Source organism: Amblyomma maculatum, chromosome 4 (assembly GCF_055883805.1).
Source record: "Amblyomma maculatum isolate TAMU_Amacu chromosome 4, ASM5588380v1, whole genome shotgun sequence".
Taxonomy (NCBI): Eukaryota; Metazoa; Arthropoda; class Arachnida; order Ixodida; family Ixodidae; genus Amblyomma; species Amblyomma maculatum.
Window position 1 is genome coordinate 102190211 of NC_139347.1, and position 23704 is coordinate 102213914.

A 23704-nucleotide genomic window follows, 5' to 3' on the forward strand; every position below is an offset into this window, starting at 1 on the left:
ACGTTATCTTGATTTATATGATCAAAAGCGAACAACTTGCTGGTGTGGTGAATATATTGCTATCGTGAAAGCTGTACTTTGTTTCATAAACTGTTTACAGCACTCCTGAAGGTAATGGCAACCTCGGCCAATCAAAATGGCAAGCGCTATATGTTCCTGCCACATTCATTCAACGTGATCGACAGAAAGAGAGAGAGAGAGAAAGAGATTGGACAGGAGCGTGCGAAAAAGATACTGTCGTGTTATACATACTGATTGGCCCAGGCCTCCGTTACTTTTCGAAATACTCCAAGCAGATTTTGAAATTCTGTATATCTGCAGCTTTCATGGCCTGCCGCACCAGAACTCTGTATGACGAACTGGAACCAAACCAGATCACATTTAAGAAAGCTGAGCCATTAAGCAGGCCGTTAGGCGAAACACACACTCATAATTTATGCATCGAGGTACTTTGGAAGTTCCGTTGCAATGTTACTTAATCCGATTTCCTGTTCGGTGACCTACCTAGTGAGCAGTTCAAGATAACTAGAGCGATTGTACTCCAAACAGCTGGAAGTGGGCAAAGTGCTGCCGTTTCTCCCCTTTCCTGCGCGGAACGTTCACGCCATCGCCTCTGGACAACAAGCGGCATTCCCATCGAAAACCTAAACTATTACTTCAGCGTATCAGCTTTCAATCCGAAGCCGGAGCCAAAGCGATGTCTCCCTATCTAATACTATTAACCAGGCGCACTCGTGATCATCCTTGACCCGAGATATCTGCTTTCGTACTGCGAAATGCGGCCAGCTTACACTATCGGCGCGTGCAGAACGCAGCCGGTTGCTTAGTTAGCCTTGCTTATGGTACGTAATGCTTTTTTTTTTTGTATTTACAGCCAGAGAAGTAGCTAACAAGTTGTGCAGCTACGCCTCGTGCTACGGAGGCCTAGCCGTATGCGACACATGATCACAGCTCCCTGGAGCTCTTTATCGCTGCGCAGTCATAACGAGTGCACGCTTGCGGCAAAACTTCGAAAAAGCAACAGCGTTGTCTGCCGCCATCGCCACGGCCGTTTTTGCCCCTGAAAGTGCGTGTACCCCGCGGCCGGCCTAGCTTGCATATAGCGTGAGCGCGATAGACATCGTCTTTTCAAGTCGCTCCGAGCTGCGCAGCCCCTCAGCTGGTTCGCAAGGACGTCTCGCTTTTTGTTAAAGTCGCATTTTTTTACTGCCGCGCGTGTAATTGCACCACGCTGGCAGTGTATGTACACTGTGACGACGATGCTTGCGTCACGCTCACGCAAGCACGACGTAGGCCTGTTGGCCCTGTACGGCGCCAGTGCGCAATAATCGAAGGTCTACGCGGCTCCCTTATTCGCCAGATGTGTGCTGCGCCGTCGAAGCTGTGGCCGGCGTCGCCTCATGGCGGAGCGAATTCATAAAGTTGTCTGCGCCTAAGAGCTATTTGTGATGCGAGGGCGCCTTGATTAGAACATCGCTGTTCGCCTTCCGTTTTGAAGCAAGCCTTTCAAGGCATTGCGAATGTTTTGATGCTCGATACGGTTAAGTTACGTACCCAGGGGCCGGCAGTACTGATACGCTATAGAGGAAGCGGTAACTGGCGACCGCTACAGCGGTTTTTATTTCAGCTAAACTTCGTCACATCGAGCTTGTGGCAGGCTACGCCGCTAGCTTCTAGCGCATACACCCCAAAGTATAGACTACGGGCTCTAACTCAGGCATAGCTACTTTCCGGTTTGCCTCTGATGACGTTGTCATTTCCGAGGGCTTGCTTTTCTTTCTTTCGTTTTGTTTTTTTGGTAAAAGTGAAGCGGAGCGAGGCCCGAGGGGTTATCTCACGTGATCGCTGCCGTGAGTAGCGCAGTCGACATCAGCGATGGCGTAACGGTCCACGACAGTTAAAAATGCACGAAATTGGAGGTTGTGTAAACAAATAATAACGCAGAAAGGGCGACTGCACAAAGGAGGGACATTGTTGGTTGCTGCGCCATTCAGTCGATGCTGGTGGTAGTTGAGCATCGAAAAGCTAAATTCTTTCCTGCAGGGGTGTGCCGCTTCTGCATTGGACACTACGGGCACCGATTTTCAAGGTACTGAATGCGGTAAACATCGACGCGTAAATTTAGTAGCCTCACTCGAGGTATCCGTGTGCTCTTACTAGCGGCACCTTGTATAGAATTTAAAATCAGTAGCTTTCTATATCATTGAGTAACTTCAATTCGTAACGTTATGAACTGTTCGCAGAAATGTGCCCCAGGTTTAAGTGCGACACAGAGTTGTATTCTTCGGGGTAATTCAGCTTCCTTTTTCTTAACTGCAATTGAGTACGCTAGACCAGGTCCAAGGGCGGCCTTTATCTGGAGCCGCATTGTACGCTTTTCCTACTTTCTTTTTAGGCTTACAACGAACGTGCAAAGCACAGTGCAAATAGTAACAATGTTATACTCGTCGATTTGCCTTGGCTCGCGTTGCGTTCTGAAGCAAGCCATTCAAGGCAACGCGAAAGTCTCGGTACTCGATGCGGCTAAATTTCATACCTACGAGTACTGGTGGCTATAGAAGAGTCAGTAATTGGCGAAATGGCTATCGCCAGTCAACTATGTCAACTATCGACATATATCAACTGTGCAAGATAAAGATGCCAGGGGCACAGTGTCGGGGTGCAACCAATTTAAAAGCGGTCTCGAAATGCAGCACGTGTTGTACGTGCGATCTGTCCCAGAGCAACGCAGAGATAGGCCCGAACAGCCGGAAGCACGATGTTGTCTTTGCAAGATATGATCAAGGCTGTCGTGGGTGGCTATTCATGGCTGGCAGCGAGACAGTTTCCCTATATAATACCATGCTGTATAATGCCAAACACCTTATAAGCGTAACAAGAGCCGCTGCCTCTAAGGTCATTGATACACGCGCTGCTATCGCTGTCATCACGTGCGGAACTGGCTACCGCGCTAGTTTATTCACGGCGTGTTCTTTTAAAGCTAAACATTGGGGAACACTGAAGCTTCGCCTTTAAGGGTACGCCTAGATAGTGTTAATGGCGCCAATACGGGCCTCCTTTTGCGGATCCTGTTTGCCTTTGTACAGGGTCTTCCACTTCTAACTATAATACGGTCACTGTTTTCAAAACCCAATTGCGTCTGATCCGGATCCGCAATATTCGAAGCTCCACCTGCGGCCCCCTGTGTGTTTGCATTGCTTTGATTCGATATGAGCACATATATATACGTTTGACGCAATGTTGGTTTGAAAGCAATGACCGTATTATAGCTAGAAGTGGTTGATGACATTGTAGTACATATGCTTCGCTACGCTCCGTCAATCATTAACCCCTTCAAGTGGTCCTCTATTATTTCTCCCATGTTCATTAGCATGTAGTCGTGAGATATCCCCAATTATGTGAAACACCACCTGACATAGATACCTATAAATGCCCGCTTAATCATGCCAGCCGCACGGGTGTGCCTGCGTGGCCTAGCATAGGGTATCTTACTCTTCGCCAAAGGGGGCATGAAAGTTTAATCCCCCGTTTCACCCTGTCATCTCAAATGCGAATTCCGAGCATTCAACGCCTGCCACAGGTTGTCTCGTGACTTCAGACAACTCGCCGCGGTGGCTCAGTGATTAGGCCGCTTGAGTGCTGAACCCAAATACGCGGGATAGGATCCCGGCCGCGGTGGCTGCTTTTCGACGGAGGCGAAAAGCAACGCGCCCGTCAGCTCTGCCATGTCACGTTAAAGGACCCCAGGTGGTCGGAATTTCCTTAGCCCTCAACTACGGCATCCCCATAGCCTGAATCACTTTGGGACGTTAAACTCTAAGAACCAAACCAAATGCAACCTGCCAAACATTCAATACCCGGCCATGTCACCTCAGCTATCACCTACCAGAGCCATGCCTGTGATTTCTTGCTCACAACATCGGATTTTCTGCAGAACTGAGCCTTATCGCTATCCCCTTAAAAACGCTGAAAGAAACCGAACCAATACTCGCCTTAAGGTCTGCAAGACAGCACGTCAGCGAGCTGGGGGGCTTGCAAGCTGTCACAAATAGTTCTGAATGTTACGTATTTCGTTCTTAAGTTCGCTTCTTTCTGAATTGGCTGTTTGAGCAACCAAGAATAGGCGTGTCATCGAGAGACGCGGCCGAAACCCGACCGCTAGCATCTCGATGCACCAGCGTTGCTCATTCCTCGGACGGGAAGCCAAGTACTTGAAGACAGATAGGATTGGCCTAGCGTGAGCTCCTGGGTATCCGGGTCGTCACTTAGGGATCGGTAGATAAGATTAAACTGTCCGTTAGCGGAAGATATCGCCCCACCGACGACGCGACAGTTCCGTTACGATATATTTGCAGCGTGCGCGAGCTTTGATTGAAATATTTCTGCATTGTGACTACCTGCGCGCTACAGTAGCGTGATGTAATTTGCGTCAGACATGGATGATGGCATTGTGTGGTAGCTTCGCCATCGATTCAGTGCGTCCAAGCCGCACTTCGAGATGCAAGTTGCCGTGGTGCGCATCAGTCGAGACGCTTTGCTTCGTACTATGGTTACGCGCCCTTCGACGTGATTTTCAAGACAGTGCGTCCGCGTAGCTTTTCTCTGTAAGAGTAAGTAGTTTGAAACTTTAAGGTTACTATTTTTTTTTTTGTGCAGCAGCCGGCCATCAATTGAGATATGATTTGTATACCTTGCATGTCACATTTGCACTCACTGTTGCCTCCACACATCGGAGCTGTCATTTCGGATTAGAGATTACCTAAATTACTAACCTGGTTCAAGGCCACTTGAAAACATTTGAGGCTATTCGTTCTCCTGCCCCTTTACAAGCTACACCTAGTGCAGAAGCCAGGCATGGCGAAATTGTTCCGAGGATATGTTGTCTATAGAATCCAAGTGATCTCGAATGGATACGAAGTTGGATAAGAGAATGAGGTGAAGGTGGGCTGCTGTAGCAGGTTTTCGTGGCTGCAAATTCTTTACAAAGTGAAACCAAGATATTTTGTAACATTTTTGATAATGTTTTTTTTTTTTTTTTTGTATCAACGTGGCAGTACATGTAAAGTGAACTGTGTGCGGAACATTGTTAACACAGTTTGAGTGTGGCTGTGAGAGGCTCTCTGAGTCGGCTAGTAAAACTGCAAAGCGGGGTTTCAAGCTTGCTTCTTCCCCAGCTGACAGCATTGTTGGTACTTGTTGACACAGCCGGTGATTCCTAATTTCATTTTGTGGCACAAATGAAAGCGTTGGTGTTGGGAATATAATGAGAATGTTTTAAAGAAGAAAGCACGCTCACTTAGTCTTATTTATTCAGGTTCAATCGTCTTCAATAGACCCCCGTGGCATTATTAGCCTTAGTCTCTGGGAGTGCAATTGACGACATCATCAGTATGGGCTTAATCTCATCTGCCATCAACAGCAATGAGACCAACAATACAAGCAGCATGGTTGTGCCTTTGTTTCTGTCTTCATAACTGAATTTCATATAAGAACGGTTGTCCGCTTCTGGTGCTAACTATTAAGTACCATGCAACATCGCGGTTACTGTTATTTCACTTTCGTAAATAATTCAAATCACTACTTTGAAAACTGATAATGGTACATAACACCATATTTCCATACTAGTATGTAAGTCTTTACTCAAAAGAAGAGCGCAACGCATTTGAATAGTTTGTATTTGATGAAGCTGCTGATGCAATAGTCACAAGCGTCTTTTGGTAAGCACGTTCGGTGCATTAAAAAAAAAAAAAAAAAAAAAACAGACGTGATCAGTTTTAGCAACTCTTTCTTGTGCTTCAATTTGTGAGAGAGTGCCTTATTGCTATTCGCTGTGGCGAGCATTACGCGCTTGAGACCATTTTATTCTCGTAAATCTTAGTCCTAGATTGCTCGCGAAAATAGCCCCAAGAGCTATTTGCTTACTGCGGTCTCGTTTTTACGTTGCAGCAAGGAAGCTACCTTCACATCATCAGCGGCATGGAGATCAAGGTCCACAAGTTGCACTGGTTCCCATGGATCTTCGTGTTTTCCCTGACCTTCAGCGTCATGATTGTCTATACGTGGAGTGTACTCATCGGAGACGTGCCGGTGTTCCTGCCATACGTGAGGTTAGCCACGCATGCGAGGGTTTTCCTGATGAGCTCGAAAACTAGTTTGCCACACATTTATTTGTTTGCTTATTTATTTCCCTTTCTTTCTTTCTTTCTTTCTTTCTTTCTTTCTTTCTTTCTTTCTTTCTTTCTTTCTTTCTTTCTTTCTTTCTTTCTTTCTTTCTTTCTTTCTTTCTTTCTTTCTTTCTTTCTTTCTTTCTTTCTTTCTTTCTTTCTTTCTTTCTCAATTTCTGCGTGCTGCATAGAAAGAAGGCATTTGCATCGGAAGGTAGGCAGACATGCATTAACCCAGCACTATCGAGCTTAGAAACGTCGATGTAGCATAAATCCTGCATGACCGCGGACGATTGTTCCTAGACTCTCCTTGTGGTCGTAAAGACACTCACACATGCACAAGTACACACACATGCACACACTTTTTCTACACCTGTAAGTGCTGTGTACTAGTCAGAAAATCTGCTAGAGTCAGTCGTAAACCGACTGACGGGCTTTGTGAGGCGCCGGGCACCTAGTGCCTCAGCTCCTATCGGTGACACAGTGGACTATGGGCGCGGGGTTCTCTTTCTTGAAAGTGTCACAGCCTTCCTTAAATGTCCAAAGCAACAAATCACTTCCATCAGCTGCAAAGATGCGGGAAGATAAATTTTCGCTCGCACTATACTGAAGTGACGCAACACAATTCCCCACGCAACTCGGCTTGCTTTTGTTGCTCGTGGCCCGAGCTCCAATTTGACGAACCATGAACATGCATCATTTCGTGCACTCGGGAAGAGGAGCGAAGCAAAAGTTGCCGTTCTCATCACTGACTTCGATAGGTATTTTGTGTTTCTTCCCAGAGTATTCGTTCCTGCTACTGACTCAGGCCTTTAGATTATTGTAACGTAAGTTCTGCATGAAAGGGATCAATCGTTTTTTGAGCGCACAACCTTTCTTCGTGCGCTTGCGGCAGAAGATCATTGTTTCCGCAACAAGCCTGCCTTCCTTTTTCAAAAGTGGCGCCGAGAAACTTGTGCGTACAAGGGGAAGGGGACGAAACAGCAGTAGTCACAGTAGCCGTTTCCACTTGTCCGTGAGCAAACGCTTTCTCGGCCATCTACGTGGAAATGAAGGTAGCGTGACAATAACGTTATTTGATGCATTGTCTTAAAGGAAGCTTAGAAGGAAACGAGTGTTCGCACTGAAGGACACTACGAAATGAAAACGTCGTGTAACTGGCGCCTGTTCTTGAGGCTGGGGCGTCCGGCTGGCACACTCCCACAATGCGCAGTTTTCTGGGTGTCTTTTTCCTCGGACATTTAGTTCACTGTTATCTCTGTTTTAAAGAGCTAGTTCACTGAAAAATTTTTTAGCGCCAACGCTGTAATCGAGAGATGATTATCATCTATAAATAACCATAAGTTCATGCTATCCTCTCTTTTTTGTTAACACGCAACTTCTTTTTTCTATTGTCTCGCTTTAGTCATTTTTATGAACAATCCTTCCAAGCTTGATCTACGCGTAGAAAGACATGAAATCCGTGTCTGGATTCAGAAAGTAGCGGAAGCTAACAAAGTCTACATATAACTTTGGTCGTTGATTTTCCATGTGCGTCATCCTAGTTTTCTCTTTTTTTTTTTTTTTTTGAAGACCGAAACGAAGCAAGGTTGCTCTTTGTTGCGCGTAAAATGTGATTGAACAGCATTTGTCAACGCGAAACGTAAAATGTATTCATATGTCTTAATCATATGCAAGAACTGTGTAAGCTTTGCTTGCAAAAAACAGTGTTTTAAAAAGTACTACCCACTAGCTCATAATTAGCACTCATGCTTCGACTTATCTTCCGGGGCCTTAGTTCTTTCTAAAACTGTTTCCTTTATTGCCAAAGAAGCATCTTGTTAATTCGATAGATTAATTTGGTTTGATTTGGTTTTATAATGCCAAAAGCGACTCAGGCTATGAGCAACGCCGTAGGGGAGTGCTCTGAACATTTCGACCACCTGGAGTTCTTTAACGTGCACTGACATCACACAGCACACGGGCACCATGCTTTTCGCCTCCATCGAAAGCAGCTGCCGCGGCCGTAGTTCGACCCGTATCCATCCGTTCATCAGTCGAGAGATGATATCACTGAGCTATCCCGTATTTAGACATCCGCGCCCGTAAAATATATAAGCAAACGTTATTATTCATTGCCTTCACTACACGATAGTCGCACCTTTCGTGCCTACGGATTTTATGAGGATGCTAATACGTTTCGCAAATTTCAACATTGTTCGTGCAGTGTCGCGTGTGCATTTAGCATCAGCTGAAGAGCTGCTTGGATCATATGAATGCTTGGGAATCACCCTCTAAACTTCAATTCAGTTAATACGCCGAATTAGAAGGCCCTTATTGGAACTTACATTCTCGTTACACAGAATGAAACTAAAATGATATTAAAAAAGAATATGTAATTCTCTCTTGACCGGGCTCTCTGTAATCTCTGGGAATGGTTTGGAGCTGCGGAAGGCACTGTTCCAATACATAAAAAAAAAAGCTCCGGACTCATAATTAGAGCTCTAGTAAAGATGAAGGCCGCATCTGTTTCGTACAACAAGGAAAATATTATGTTTAACATAGCTGCTGTATTAATGTGATGCTAAGTACTGCGTTCAAATAATCTTAAAGTTCTTGTGCCCCGCGAAACAAACGCATCCTACCCTATGCAGTTAGCCATACTTTACTTCACAGAGTCAGCACCTGTACGCGCAAAGAAAGCAGTAGCTGTGCCCACGGCCTTGACTGCAGAGAAAGACCGTTATCCTTCAGTGAGCACATATCGTGGTATGAACGTATTAGGCTGGTATGGCGCAACACAGTACATTCAGTGGTGGCCGAATACTGTTACACTTACCGCATCGGTGAAATACTCGTTGAAACCGGCTCTTTCTTGGCTGTGTGTACTCCTTTTTTTTTTTTTCGAAAAGTTTGCCACAAGGCATAAGTTGAGAAAGAGGGAATGGGATGCAGGAGATAGAAAGTTAAAAGAAGGAGTGAAGTTCAGTTGTGCTTATGTATTCGAGAAGGTTGGCAGTATAGCGATTGTCCATTGTCCATTTCTCATAATCACTATCGCGATTCCACCGCAGGCCCGTCTTCATGATTATCCGTTGTCTAATGTGAGTCGTTGATGGACACGTCCACAAGAAGTGACGCACATCGCAGATGTCAGGTGGAGTGTCACAGTGAAGGCACCTGTCAGTCACTGGTAGATCTTTTTCCCGCCATCGATGTCGAACAGATGGGGTCAGAGCCGCCCCTGCCCGGATCTGGCGCACTGTCACCTCCCCCTGCCGAGTAAGACTACGGGGGAGAGGGTGCGAACACGGAGGAATGAGAGCGCGTGTTCGCTGACGCAGAACTTGCGAATCGGAAACGTGGGACAGGAACGGATCTGGGGGAAGAGGGGAAGGTGGTGGACCGCCTGATGTGTTTATATGCGTCATAGCATCCGCTTGAATATTATGTCGATCGCGAGCATGGCCGCGAATCCAGTGTATGCGAATAGGACATGGGTACTTTGAACAGAGCATACGTATGGACTGTTATTTGGAATGTGCGTCGAACGGCCTTAAGCTGTTTAAGTGCAGTGAGAGAGTCTGTGTAAAGATGAACTGCATTGAATGTAGGAACTGGTGGAAGGGAATGTATGGCATTGTAAATTGCTTGAAGTTCCAGTGCCAGAGGGGTGCACGTATCCGCGGTATATGTCACGTGAGTGTTGAGATGCGTACTGTGTGTACTCCTCAGCTTTATATAATAATGAGCTCGACAGGGGATGGTAAACAGCCCCGACTGGTGCATATAAGGCCCATTTATTTATCCGTGAATTATATGTGTGGTCAATTACCCATAAAATAAGAGACCTGCGAGGCATTTCAAGTTTTCGCCCGACAGCAACGCCCCAACTTGGTATGATACTTGTTATAGTGGCGATGAAAATGACATTGTCGAAGTAATTTACACAGTAAGAAGAAAAAAGGTACATGGTGTGTTACTCAATATGATAAGGGAAGAGTGCATGCCAACTCAATTTTTTGTGCATTCATATATCATTCTGCAAAGTTTCCGTTTTGCGAATTTCATATGAAGTGCACGTACCAAAGAAAACGAAAGGTCAAACTTGTTTGCTAATGGCGTGCTCGTTCGCAAACGCAGGCTGATTAACTCATTCAACCTCTGTTTCTCGGGTTAAGAAATAATTAAGCCTTTTTTAAAATGTATGGGCATTCATTTTACAGGAATCTGAAGAACTTCAGAAGGGCTACTATACCTTAGAAGATCGCAAGTAATTATAATCCTTGAATATAGAAGGATACCTACAAACGCAATAAATGCTTCAGAAAGAAAACTGATATAGAAAATTTTTAAGTGCGAAACATGCCGCTAATGCCTAAGCCAGGTGCAACTCAGTTTTGCACTGATGATGGGCATGAAAGAAGCTTGAAATAAAATTTGCTCATATCAGGTTTGCGGCGAAAATTAACCACGTCACTACCGCTTGCTTTCACTTTTTCTTTTCTTCTTTATTCCTGCCTAATATTTTTCTCTTAGTGCTTAATTTTTATTATTCTTTTTCATTTTCATGATCGTTTTGTTCGCATTTTACTTTTTTTTTTCTTACTACCGCTGTCGTCCTTGATCTCATCGCCTTCCAGCTTCCTTACGCTAGACAAGGTTCAAGGACCATGCTTCTCTGCAAGTCGGTTCAGAGTAGTGGTTAGCGCACACGGCCCTGAGAACGGAAGGATGGTGGCTCTAGGCTTATCGTGAACAGGATAGACTTGTTTTTCTTTTTTTTTTTTTCCTCTTCGTGAGGACTCGGTGTGGGGACAACTAGTGTATATGCCACTTTTCAGGCAGCAAATGCTTTCGCATATTTTTCTAAAAAAAAAAAAAAAAAAAAGGAGTGCTAAGCATGGCCCCACATACCGTGCGCTGGCATCTGAGCAGTATTTTGCAGTTGCCTTTTAGCGGTGTCTGGGTGAGTCATGTCGTGCTCTGTCGTGAAGTGTAGTCGTGGACGATCAATGGCTTTCCGGATGTGTGAGGCGGAATGTCGGGCTTGACGAAATGAACAACGAAGAAAGCCAACCAGTGCAGTGTATCTCGAATAACCCTGAATGTGCGACTAAACGTAAGGAAAAGGTACAAAAAGGATGCACTGCGGAAGACTGCAGAATGGGAGAAGAAATACTGTGGAATACTGCGCTACTTGATAGACAGAGACGAGTGGAAGATGACACACGAATGAAGCGCTTTGCGCTTGATTGCGCTTTTGCGCTTCATTCGTGTCCACTTGTCTCTGTCTATCAAGTAGCGCAGCATTCCACAGTATGATCAACCAACTGGCCCCCGTGTTCGCATTGGTGGGAGAAGAAACCAGTTCATAAAATCCGGTAAAAGTCATTGCGATAGCCTGCTTGAAAACAACCTCAACAATTGCAGAATAAAGAAAAACAATGGTTGAAAGCGCTAGCGTAAATAATTCGCATAAGTGCTGTGAACTTTCCGTTGTTTATTTTAATTTTTTTTTTTTTTTTTTACTGACTAAAGTAAAGCTGATGCCTGCGCAGCGTGCTAAACTACGCCGTTGCCACGCGTGATTCAAATTTGTTGCCCTCTTTCCTTTTTCTCTTGCCGTTTCTAGGTGTGTCTTCAATAATCGTACAAGGGGACCTCGCTTAAGTATGCAAGAAATATATACACCTAGCTTAGTAGTGTTACTACTGGGCTGAACACAATTAAATTCCAGTTTTAAGATTAAAAATCAACGCGGAATTGAAACGCAATGGCTGCTTTTTTCTTTGTGCAAGTAATTTAAGTTACTGAAAGCATAACTGAAATATTAACTATTTATTGTTGCCTTGAGCATTTCATTCATCAATTTGCAATGTCGCGTTGCTTTTTCTTGCCTGCAGTGACGCTGGTGGGAATGCTCCTCAGAGCGCGCTCTTTGGACTGGCCCTGATTGCCTGCATGATTTCAGGTGAGATGCAAAGCTTGGTACTTTTCAGGTACACAGTTCATTTCTAAGTGGGCGATAGAAACAATTATGTAACTTTTGAGCTCTAGTAATTAATTCTGGAAGCGAAGCACTGGAAGTAGTAAGCGAATATGTAGTAACCAACAGATCCGGACCATGAAAAGGAAATAACAAGAATAAGATTGGGATGGAGCGCATTTGGCAAGCTCTCGCAGATTATGACTAGCAGCTTACTGGTACCGCTCAAGAGATACGTATACAACTGTTGCATTTTACCTGCTCTTAACTATGGGGCTGAAATGTTTAGGCTAACCAAGAGGGTTCTACTTAAGTGAGGACAACGCAGAGGGCTATGGAAAGAAAAATGGTAGGGGTAGCATTAAGAGATAGGAAGCGTGCAGAGTGGGTCAGAGAAATAACTCAAGTTACCGACATTCTAGTGGAAATTAAGAAGAAGAAATGGACATGGGCAGGACATGTAGTGCGAAGAGAGGATAACCGATGGCCGCTTAGGGTAACAAACTGGATTCCAAGGGAAGGAAAGCGTAGCAGGGGGCGGCAGAAAGCTATAGGTGGGCGGATGAGGTTAAGAAGTTCGCAGGGGTCAAGTGGATGCAGCTAGCACAGAGCCGGGTTAATTGGAGAAATATGGGAACGGCCTTCGCCCTGCAGTGGGTACAGTCAGGCTGATGGTGACGATGATGATGATGGTTATGATGAATAAATTCTTTTCGGCCGCTTCCTAACGGCTCGCTACGCAGTTCTTTCTCGCCCTAATTCCTCTTTGAAGCAAGGGTATCATAACATGAGTCTCATAGGCACACAACGGTAAACAAAATAAGTGCTTAATGACCGCTATGCTTACATGTTCTTGTTTTGTGCAGACTGAGTAGAAATCAATGTAGGTATTCTTACTTTCAAACTTGGAACTTCAGGAAAATCTTCTTAAGCGAAGTCCTTTATTGGCACTTTCTGCCGCAAGTAAAGGTGTTTCAGAATATCAAAACTAATTATGTGCGTTTGTAGCACGTCTATTTCAATCACCAAAAAAAAAAGAAAAGCCGGAATACTGATGACGTTTCTTGAATATATTCTTAAAGGGAACGTCACACATAGTACGCGTATTTACCTTAGTGTGATAACGTTAACAGACTTCTTGTTGATTTCCGCTGAAAAGTGCATTTAACATGGGTAAACCCTATATGTTTGGTTTCCGCGCACCGAACCGTACGTATCATTTAGTGGCGCCCTGCGGTGGTATCTTAAGTACACGGAATAACCTTGCAAACAAATCAACAAGATTCTTTTTTTTTTTTTTTTGTATCGCGTACCACACAATTCCGGCATCCCTTCTTAGTCATCTCTGCGGACGTCAACAACGAGTGGAGAGATTGAAGATTTAGGCAGCGTCAGGGCGAATAACTGGGTACTAGCAAGTTTGCAAGGCGGCCAGCTTTTCGTTATTAACACCACTTTGTAGTTGAAAGGTGGAATCAAACAGTGTGACATATATAGCTGTTGGCTAGAAACGCGAATGATTTATTCATATTTGGCAAAAATTTGAATTGTGTAGCACAGGAAGACATTTAGACTAGAAATATTTTAAAATATTCAGAATAGACGTCTTGAATCAATAATTTTTGTTAGTAACCAATCTAAGCGTTTTTCAGTCATGACTGCTAAATTTTACACTATTACAATAGTTAGATGGACACTGCGTGATTTTTAATATTATCAGAGCAGAAAGCTCTTGTAGTCGGGGGAACCTGTCGAAGTTAGTGACGTCGTAAGCTTTCCTAAACTGAAAACTCATATTTGTTTGCTGTAATAAGGCGACTACTTTAGAAATTTATGTGTCAAGTTCGCGTTTTTTTTTGTTTGGTTTATAGTATTTAACGTTCTAAAGCTACTCAGGCAATGAGATGTCTTAGTGGAGGTATCCGGAAATTTCGACCACCTGAGGTTCTTTAACGTGCACTGACATAGGTACACTGACGTTTGTGAATACGCAATTAATTCGTGTGATGTACACTTCTTGTATTGCTCGACAATGAAACTCATTTTTAAAATGTGCACTTACTCATTCAGCTCTGTTCACTCTCGTAATTAGCTTCTAACTTGACTAAAGGCTGTATAATACTTTAATCCAGTACTAGTATGGCAGCTAGCAAGCAGAACGCTAAAGTGCGTCAGGGTATCTATTTGTCCGTAGCCTATCGGACGAGTCGATACCCTGACGCACTTCTATCTTCAGTTGCGTAAAAGCACCTACAAACTTTCTGTGACAGCAAAAGGATGGAGAAGAAATAGAGTTCAGGGCAAGCTACCAATGTGGTCGTAAATCCGTATGTACACAATGTATCCCATGCTTTAAAGAAAGTACCAAGAAGATGTGACGTTCACCTCGTGTTCACCGCTCCGAAAAAAATAATCAGCCTCTGCTATAAAATGAGTCGCAAAGACAGAGTCAACACATTCGAAATTGCGCACAAAGAATGATTTGTTGAATCTGATGCTGACATTGGATATAACGTTCCCTTGTCGTGTGGAATGAGTTATATAGGCCGAACCGGCAGGTGTTTCAACACGAGGTTAAAGGAACACTTTAATTATATATAGGTAAAATCACTAACACTAGAAACCTTGCATGGCAGTATTTGAAGGAACCACCATCTTAGGCCTTTTAAAAGAAAGAAATAATAGAAGCGTTTCAGATATGGGAAGCCGGAGAAAAAAAGGGCGTAAGCACACCCTCAGTTATGCTACAAGTCATGAAGTAAACCTAATAAAGGAGCGTAGGTGCGTGGGTATGTGGCACAGCCTGTGCAATGATGATGCGAGATTTTTTTTTATCAGAGGATGCGCGTGGACTGTTTTAAACGTAACCCTGTTATGAATAAACCATAGTTTTCAGTGCTTGCCCCGTGTACGTCAGTTTTTCTGCTACCTTGTTTGTCTGTTTATAGCGTAGCGTGTAATTTTATAGATATGTTTAACCAACTAGCCCCCCATTGCTAATCTATGTTGCGAATATGCCGCTGTATATTGCAAACGTATTACGTTTTGTTAAGGAATATATTGCATAGCAACCTAAAACTTTTTGTTAAAGACGCACCCTCGTGCTTTTTATTCCAGACTTAACTAATCGTCACGAGATCAGAACTAGCTTTAAAAAAGAACAGTTTTCCACCCACTCGTAGGTTATACCATTCCAGTCAATATTATAAATGTTATCAATATTAAGTGATTTGTACCGATTTCTATAGTTGCCTCAATTAAAAACGGTACCGAAGTTAATTGGACTCGGTTTAGCAATCGTGTTTCACAAATGTTTCACATTTGTCCTCCCGTGCTATCACAGTGGTTTTGGTTTTATTGCATTATGCTCGTTTGCAGATAATGCTTTATTCTGCTATGACGCGGGCTACAGTGCTGTGCTTGCGAACCATTCATATTTTGTGAGCGCGATTTGGGATATGTTGGTTATGAACCGGCTGCTTTAGTGTAAAATCGTGGCTCTTAGATAGTTTCATAGAAAATGATCTAGCTCTTTCCACTTAAAAAAAAAAGCATGCCATCTTTGAAAGAAACTCCCGCTTGTAAAAATTTAGCATCTTATATGCTGCTACTGCGAGGGGCGCCAAGTACTTTGGAGCTCGAAAACTTCGTCCAGCTTAGAAAGAATATACATTCACGCATCTGAAAACAGTTTATTTTCGAGTTTTGTATTGCAATTGACATGTTTATTCAAACATTTCCGGACTTCGTAACGTATTTTCAAGATACTTCCTCCCAAGACAAATTTACAAAAAAAAAACAAGCAGTAGGGAAAGGGGGAAAATGCTGAAAAGTTCCGTTACCGTGCATGAATATCGTTGCACAGCTCTATCAAACTATCATTTCTTTTTCTTTTTTTTTAAAGAGAGACTACATTCCACAGATAGCTGAAGTACTGGTAAAAAGTTCGCAAATGTGTAATACTATGAACGAGCAACATCTTCTTCCTCATATCAGCACTGATGCTTAACAGATCGCAACTACGTAGATGATCTTCAGGTCACTTTAGTGGCATAATCTTGTATAAGTGTTTGTATTCGCACCGCGAGTTCCTATGCGTGTTGCGAATTGCCTATTAAGCGCGGATGACAGCCTCTTGGTCACCTTGTAATATGTGTAAAGGGTAAAGAACATAATGCTAAGAATACGAAGAAGACGAAGCGGGCAGTGGCACCGGGTGAAAGGCTAGCGCTAGGCCCGCTGGTCATTAAAGCATATTTCATCATCGTGTCATCATGCCGTCCTCTTCCTATGGTGTCGCCTTTTTTATACAACTTGTCATCATGTACCAATATAAAAGTTACCGACGTGTTAAGCCAAGTTGATATCGTGTTTTAGCCACTGTTACCACTGATTAAACTCTGGCTCTATCGCCGCTAGTTATTCGAGCACAGGTGGTAAGGGAAATAAAGAGGATGAGAGAGAAGCGGCTGGTAGCCTGCTTCGCACACCGTTTCAGAGAAAGGCGATGAATTATTTTTTTCCGCCTCGGGGGGGTTTTAGGAAATATGGTTATGGTTCTTATGAAAACTTAGTGTGTAATTGCCGAAACAAATAAATATTCTTGTCCCCTCTGAGACCACCTGGACTTTCCGAAAGCGAAAAATAGCAGTGTCCCTGTGGCATTGCATCCGCCTCTTCCAATGCGTAAAAGATTTCCCTCGCTGTAATTCTCGGAACATTTGGGCGGAATGCTTTTGAAGAAATTCTTGGACAAGGCTAGGCCAGAGCTAGATGTGTGCTTAGAAATTTGCGCTCTCTGCGACAAATTGTTATTTTTAACATAGTCTGACCAACACAACAAATGCGTGAGCAATCGCCAAGATTCTATCTTCTGAAAGATGTTGACTACACTGCCTTGGTGTAAATGATGGCTTTGCACAGGCTATAAAGCCTTGGATATCTCCATTCTGCCATAAATAAACAACAATGTTTTATCTAGTACTAGGGCTCACATTAGTCGGATCCAAATTGACTCACTTGTGTAATATGTTACAACATGCATTGCATTCACGACTGGTTCTCCATCCGCAGGCCTGATACCCATGCTGGTTCGCTTCTTCGCGGTGCGCGCGGTGGAGTGCAAACGCAAGAAGTTCGTCACGTTGCTCAACTACTTGTCACTCATCAATGGCCTCCTCAGTGGCGTCGGTATGGCTATGGTCGCCACAAACCCCGTCAGTCACATTCGCAGGGATGGCACCTGGGTGAGTATCGCGCTCTTTGTTCAGCCACAAGTCTTTCTTTCTCTTAACTTGCCTGACTTCTCTTATCCTCGCCTGCTTTGTTGCTGCGACTGCTCACTAAATTGAGGAAGGAGAGTATATACTTTCCGGGCACAAGTGATGCACGCAATAAAGGGAAACATACAGGGATTCTACTATAAATACTAGCAGGTTAGTGTACGTGTCTGCTCCACAAATGCGTAGGATAATAAATGGAACCATGACGATACATGGTAGTACAGTCTTTGTTAAAGATATACAGCCCAAGGGCTTCGCTTCTAAGCCCCGTAACGGTGCTCAGTACGCATCTACATCGTTCAAAATCTAGTAGACGACAAATCTAATCCCCATTCTTGTCTATGCTTACCTATATATTCCAGTATTGATTCCAGGGGCTTAAGTTAGAGCGCTTTGAAGCGAACCCCTTGGGCCGTATATTTTTGACAAAGGCTGTACAGTGTAAGAAAGAAAAATCGAAATAATGTACAGTCCACCACATTACGGCTATAAGAACCTTCGAAGCCAAGCGTGTGATTGTTACCTTTAATTCCCTCAAACATGTGGCCTCCTTTAACTGGGGATTACCAGTGAATGATATTAGCATGGAGAGCTTTTGTACGATATTATACGGTATGGTAACGTATGGTACAGCGTGGCATGGTAAAGGAGGTTTGGCGTCCAAGATAGTGTACGAGAGGTGCCGTAGTGAATGAAACGCTAGAATTAAAGTTTTAATTTGCCATTAATTATCCAAGCAGTCAAGGCGGCAATCGGTCTCCCTCCACCACACATCCACTCGAAGTCTCCTTCAGCTGGATTTATATGGTAATAATGGATTATTTGCATATTATTATAAAGTGCAAAATTGAACCGATCAACGAAATAATAATAGAATGTGTTCTCACATTACACATCGTGAAAATAAACATTCTACTTTACTTTCACATTCCATTCCAGCGAATCATGGTTGAAGCGTGTTCATGGCGTACTCATTTAAAAAAGTAGAGCACGGTTTTCGAATCAAGCGCTCTGTTGCTGCTAATGCGGACTTAGAAGAGGCAGTCACCATAACATCTGCAGGATGCCCATGAATTCCTTACGACAGCACGAAGCTACCTCCGTCTTCAGTCTTGAGAAATTTAATTTTCTGCAGCAGTAGCGCTGTGCCTAAAGTTCCATCTCACAAAATAAGTTTAATATTGTAGCTTAAGTTTTGGACTGGTGAGCAGTATGCCATTAAGCGGGGATTATTGTAGTTGCATTACACACTGATAAAAGTACGACGAACACCACTCTCCTAGACCAACATCGGCTACGTGGCTTTGTGGTCTTCTCTCTAAGCAAGAACTTTCTCCTCTCGGCCTCAACCTCTCCTAGCATCACCTCTTGGCGAAAACCTTATTCTTTGCTTATATGCATGGCCGTATTTCGCGCTTTTCTAGTCATGTATATCTCAGCCAATTCGCGTAACTTTCTGCTCTTCTTGTTCACATATTTAGGGCCTCTGCGAAAAATGTTCCACCTGTATGTTCTACTAATCTGCAGCATCTTATAACGTCTCAATACACTACTTGCTCTACCTTTTTCTCCTTCCTCTTTCTTCACCTTGCTTTCAGCACCACCACCGATGGCAGTCTGAGTGTTCCAGAGCTATCAGGTCAGCCACGGGCATGCGATAGCTGTAACGTGTTAGTCGCGGACAAAATGTAGTAAAAGTCAACTCATTTCTTTTTTAATAAAGCTTAGCGTTTCTTTTCTATTATGCAATATTATTTCGTACTATGGATTTGAAATTCTTCAACGCCAGGTATTTAAAACATCTAAAACGGGCTACAAAACCCACTGTTGCTCTCCAGGTTTAGAAGCAAAGAAACGTTTTCTCGCTGTGTAAAAGGAAACAAAATCTGTTAAGACCACGCTTTCAGACACGCGTATGTTTATGTTATAATCTTGGTTACCTCGGCGAATGAATATTCAATAGAGATTACAAGCTAACCTGCGCTTGAGAAAAATAGTGCACGAAGTTGCCTTGAACCTGTAAAAATCCCGCCGATGGTTTACAGTATTTGTAAATAACAAATAAATATATGAGAGACGTGCTTGCACACTTTCTAAATTCTACCCTGCTTTCCCGGTTGAGTCTAAGTGGCAGTTTGTCCTTACTCTTACAGCTTCTTCCAGTTCTTCTGCCTCACGTAGCTGGAGCTGCTCTAGCATTTATTTTCTCGACGGGCTACTTCATCATTCAAACCATGTTTGTCTGGCTTCTGGGGCCTGAGCACTGCAGGCCCACGCTCGGCTACACCAGGATAGCCTGCACCGTGGCCAGCATTGGAGGCGCCTTGGCCAGTATCCTTGACTCACGCTCGTCTCCTCACGCAGTTGCATTTGACCACGTAGCGTTGCCAATGATCCTAAAAAAAACAAAGTGGAGAAAAGCATTCGCTCCTTTTTCAGAAAGTCGCTTTACGCGCAAACCACGACGCAGCACTTGACCAGCATTGCGTCAAAGTTGCGTCAGAATATCGTCTACTGGAGTTAGCGCTCGGCGCCCAGAGGAGAGGCTGAGCAAGCACATGATGGAATGCGAACCTTGTGGGAAATTGTAAATGTTCGGTCTTATTATATCCTGGAAGTTATAGCGTACGCTTGGCTAGTCACTGGACTTGAGAGGCACATTACCTCCCTCAAGGCACCGTAGGTTTGCCTCCGGTGACGCAGATCGCTGAATGGTTGATGCGAGGGAGAAACGACGGTGTTTTATGGTAGGAAGCATGAGCTGATTAGACACTGAATCTATATGAAGTTGTTAGTCGCATTTATTTGTAAATTTCATTCCAAGATATTTCGCTGATGGCCTATTTTATAGAACTGCTCGTTACTTTGTGTGTAGAACTGAGCGTTAGTTTCTTCTTTTTCTTTGTGAATTCAGTGCATTTTGTTTTAGATGTGTTTACTTGCTTGTGCCATTGTTGGTTTCACGCCGCTACCTCGAGAAGTTTGGTTTGGCGATTATCATTTGAAACATTTCTTAATATGCAATGCAACTAATTTAAAACGGGATTTTGATCACGTCGCTGATTGCTGAACTGAACACTTCAATATATACAGATACAAAACAGGTGCAAGAAATGAGCCTTTTAGAACCCCGCATTCGTCGCGTAGACAACCAGAAACGCACATTACTATTTCAACGAATTTTTTTATTCCTGTAGAGACACAGACATGTAGGAGGCATTTTGCAACAGTGTATTATAAAGCACTACAGTTTTAGAGATGTAACAGGACTCTCACGACAATGTCTTCCCTTCCATTACACTGATAAAGACATCAGTTGCCTCCGCAAGATTTTGAGCCGATGTGCAGGTATCACAAAGCGGTTTTTTGTAGCCCTCGATTACATTGCACAAGAAATACAGAAACATGTTGCAGCCCGTTTTCGTCTATTACATCCTGAACTGCTTACTTCGAGCTTAAGACTTTGTTAATTTCAATTCTTCTCGGTTTGCACCAGTACACAACGAATTAGCTCATAAACACTGTGCAGGAGACCGAACAACACTTTGATGGTCGCGTTGCATAACGACTGGAAAACGTATTCGTGATGTAAAGGTCAACAACATCGCTTATTATAAATCATATTCTATCCGTACCACCCAGCTATAACGTTCCATTCTAAATGAAATTGGAAAAGTAGTCGAAAACAAATATGAAATTTTTTTAGCGATAGTATTATGTTAATAATTTGATATGATCTTATTTGTCCAGTCCTGTTTCTGTCTTTTTATTAATAATGCCGGAATTCACGTAAATATTTTCTTTAAAGTTAAGTGAAAATGTGTCAGAAACACAGTTTGGTGTAGTACACATCTTGTTTCAAAGAATGCAGGTAATGTTTCGACATTCATTTTTTATTCTTAATTCTAATTCTTGCTTATGTCACAACCAACGTCGTCCGCAAACACTCTGTAAGCGTGCGCTTTTTTTTTTTTTTCAAGGAGACAACCGTAATATTTCACAAGCGCAGGGTAAATATTGGGCCCTAATTTACGATGTCATCCAGTGGTTTGAAGCTGGGAACATTTACAGTCTAGCTGATATACCATCTTCAACGCTGTATTCGGAGCCTGTGGCAAGAATAGTTGACTTCGCATTTGAAACAGGCGCACGATAAGGAAACAATTTATGGGCTCAACTTTAATTTTTTACGAAAAAAGTTCATATCAGAAAGACAGAATAGACAACTCGATTAGCAGTTCAGGTCTGGGGTTACATAAAAAATACTAGGCTACGAATCACACTGATTCTGCTTTTTGGCGTTGTCACTTTATGTTAAAAATGTGGCCAAGACCTTTCTGTGGAATTAAAATAGTCAATTGGGATTGTTTTGACCTCACGGTACTTTGTTGGTGTATCGGTATGTTTCATACATCTTAAATTATTCCGAGGCTGTGTTAGGGAGACGGCACACAGCATCTAATCATTTGTGTTTACCAGAAAAAGTAATCGCATATTATACGCTTTTTGTTTTAGCCGATAAGTGCTAGCACCGAAAATTATTTTTATCATCTCCGCCCTCCTCGCGTTCCCTCCCCACTTTTTAACTGAATCCCTTCTACCTAGTCCTACATTTACGTAGCAGGGTGCTCGAAATTACTCCGTAGGCCTCCACTACGGCTCCCCTTTCTCTCTTTCCACTTTCACTCCCACCTTCCTCACTTCCTTTACGGCGCGGTTCAGGTGTCCGCAGAGCAAGTGTGACAGATACTGCGCCTTTCCCTTCCTGTGAACCAGTAACAACAACAACAGCTTCATAATTTGTGCTTACAGATGCAAGCATACCCATTGGATAAACATGGAATGCTATATGTAGCACACGGTTTTGTTTTTCCTGGGGAAGTTAAGTGTATTCATCCTTAATATACCTTAAAGGTTTTTCTTTCGGTGTCAGCTCGTTTGGACCATATAGGTGAGTACAGCTTAATGAACTCTTGGAAGTCGAGTACATGGGAGAACAAACGAGATGAATGTTATTCGAAGATAAAGTGTAGTTGATATTGCAGCATGTAGATGAATACGTAATGGGCATGTGTGGTACGTGTAATAAGCAGAATGAATGAACCATGGCTTGTTGGAGTAGAAATATAGATTGAGAGAGTAGGAAGCGTAACACAGGCAGCGAATTGAATGGCAAGATGGAACTCAGCTACGAAGGTCAATACTAACTGAAATCCAAAATGGGAGGAGTCTGTCCTCCAGAATATGCATTTTGGTTGTTGACGAAGTTTCCAAAAGATCATGCTGCATTCGTGTTACATGTATTAAAGGAAATAGCGCTTGGTCTCCTAACCTTGTTCTGTGAACTCAAGCTGGAGTTCACCTGCGCAGATGTTTGTGTATAAGGGCTGCGTATAAGTAATCCGGACCGCGTTATAGCTTCATGCTTAGTACATTGATAAGGTTTTTTCTCACGATTTATTTTTAATTTTAAGCTTATCACTTGCGCTCTGCACTCTAATGGCTCTTCGAGCTACTTCGCTCGAACTTGAGTGCCACAAGTACGGCCCAACTTGCTTACTATGGATAAAGTCGTCGTCAGGCACAGAAATTCGGTTGGGCGTATGTTTGAAGATGCTTCATGAAGCTCTCATTTTCTCGGTTAGAGCGAAAAGCTAATTGGCAGTAGGTTTATCATTCTGCTCTGAATATTTCTGATCATCTGAAATTTCTCCAAGGAATTTATTTCCGCAAATAGGGCGCAAAGATATACATATCAACTGTTCGTTCGACCTATATATAGCGTCATTCTCGAACGTTTCTGCTGCATAGCTTCACGGAACATTTTTTTTTTTTATTTTTACGCCGCTTTCCATTTTCGCAGTCACCCGCCTTAGCTGGAAAGTGGTAAACTTCTCTTTTACACATTCTGTCGATACTGCCTTTCTCTGCAGGACTTCATTTGATGTAGGTCATCCTCAGCCTCTGCGTTTCTGGTTTTCAGACGAAAGTAGGCTTGTCTAAGAACATATTTCTTTTTATTGCTCCGCGTGTTTGTCGTGTATTGCTGTATACAAACTATTGAAATTTCCATTTTCGCTGCAGCATCGTAACTTCGTGCAGCTCTCTGGGTTTTTGTTAACACATTTAGAGTTAATAGCGGCTCTGTAAGGACATATAAATATCGCGAAGGCATAACATTGAACTGTACATTCTTCAACACCCTGAGTGCTATATTGCTTTCTCTGAACGTCATAATGATGTCCAGTGACCGCACAAAACGTTCCCGGAGAATATCTCTTTTTTATTGT

At 43.2% G+C, this 23704-nt stretch overlaps 1 protein-coding gene across 6 annotated transcripts in view; it reads left to right on the plus strand.

The window, feature by feature from the left end:
• LOC146191876 (DNA damage-regulated autophagy modulator protein 1-like) overlaps nt 1–23704 on the plus strand; it is a 103520-nt gene that overhangs the window by 77296 nt on the left and 2520 nt on the right. For 5 of the 6 annotated variants that reach the window (XM_084602317.1, XM_084602319.1, XM_084602318.1 and 2 more), the window contains 5 exons: nt 5947–6107; nt 12050–12117; nt 17206–17378; nt 19568–19745; nt 22329–22365. In XM_084602317.1, the coding sequence (XP_084458443.1) occupies nt 5947–6107; nt 12050–12117; nt 17206–17378; nt 19568–19745; nt 22329–22365 (617 nt within the window). The remainder of the gene's footprint in view (nt 1–5946; nt 6108–12049; nt 12118–17205; nt 17379–19567; nt 19746–22328; nt 22366–23704) is intronic. The other variant, XM_084602321.1, reaches the window with a different exon arrangement.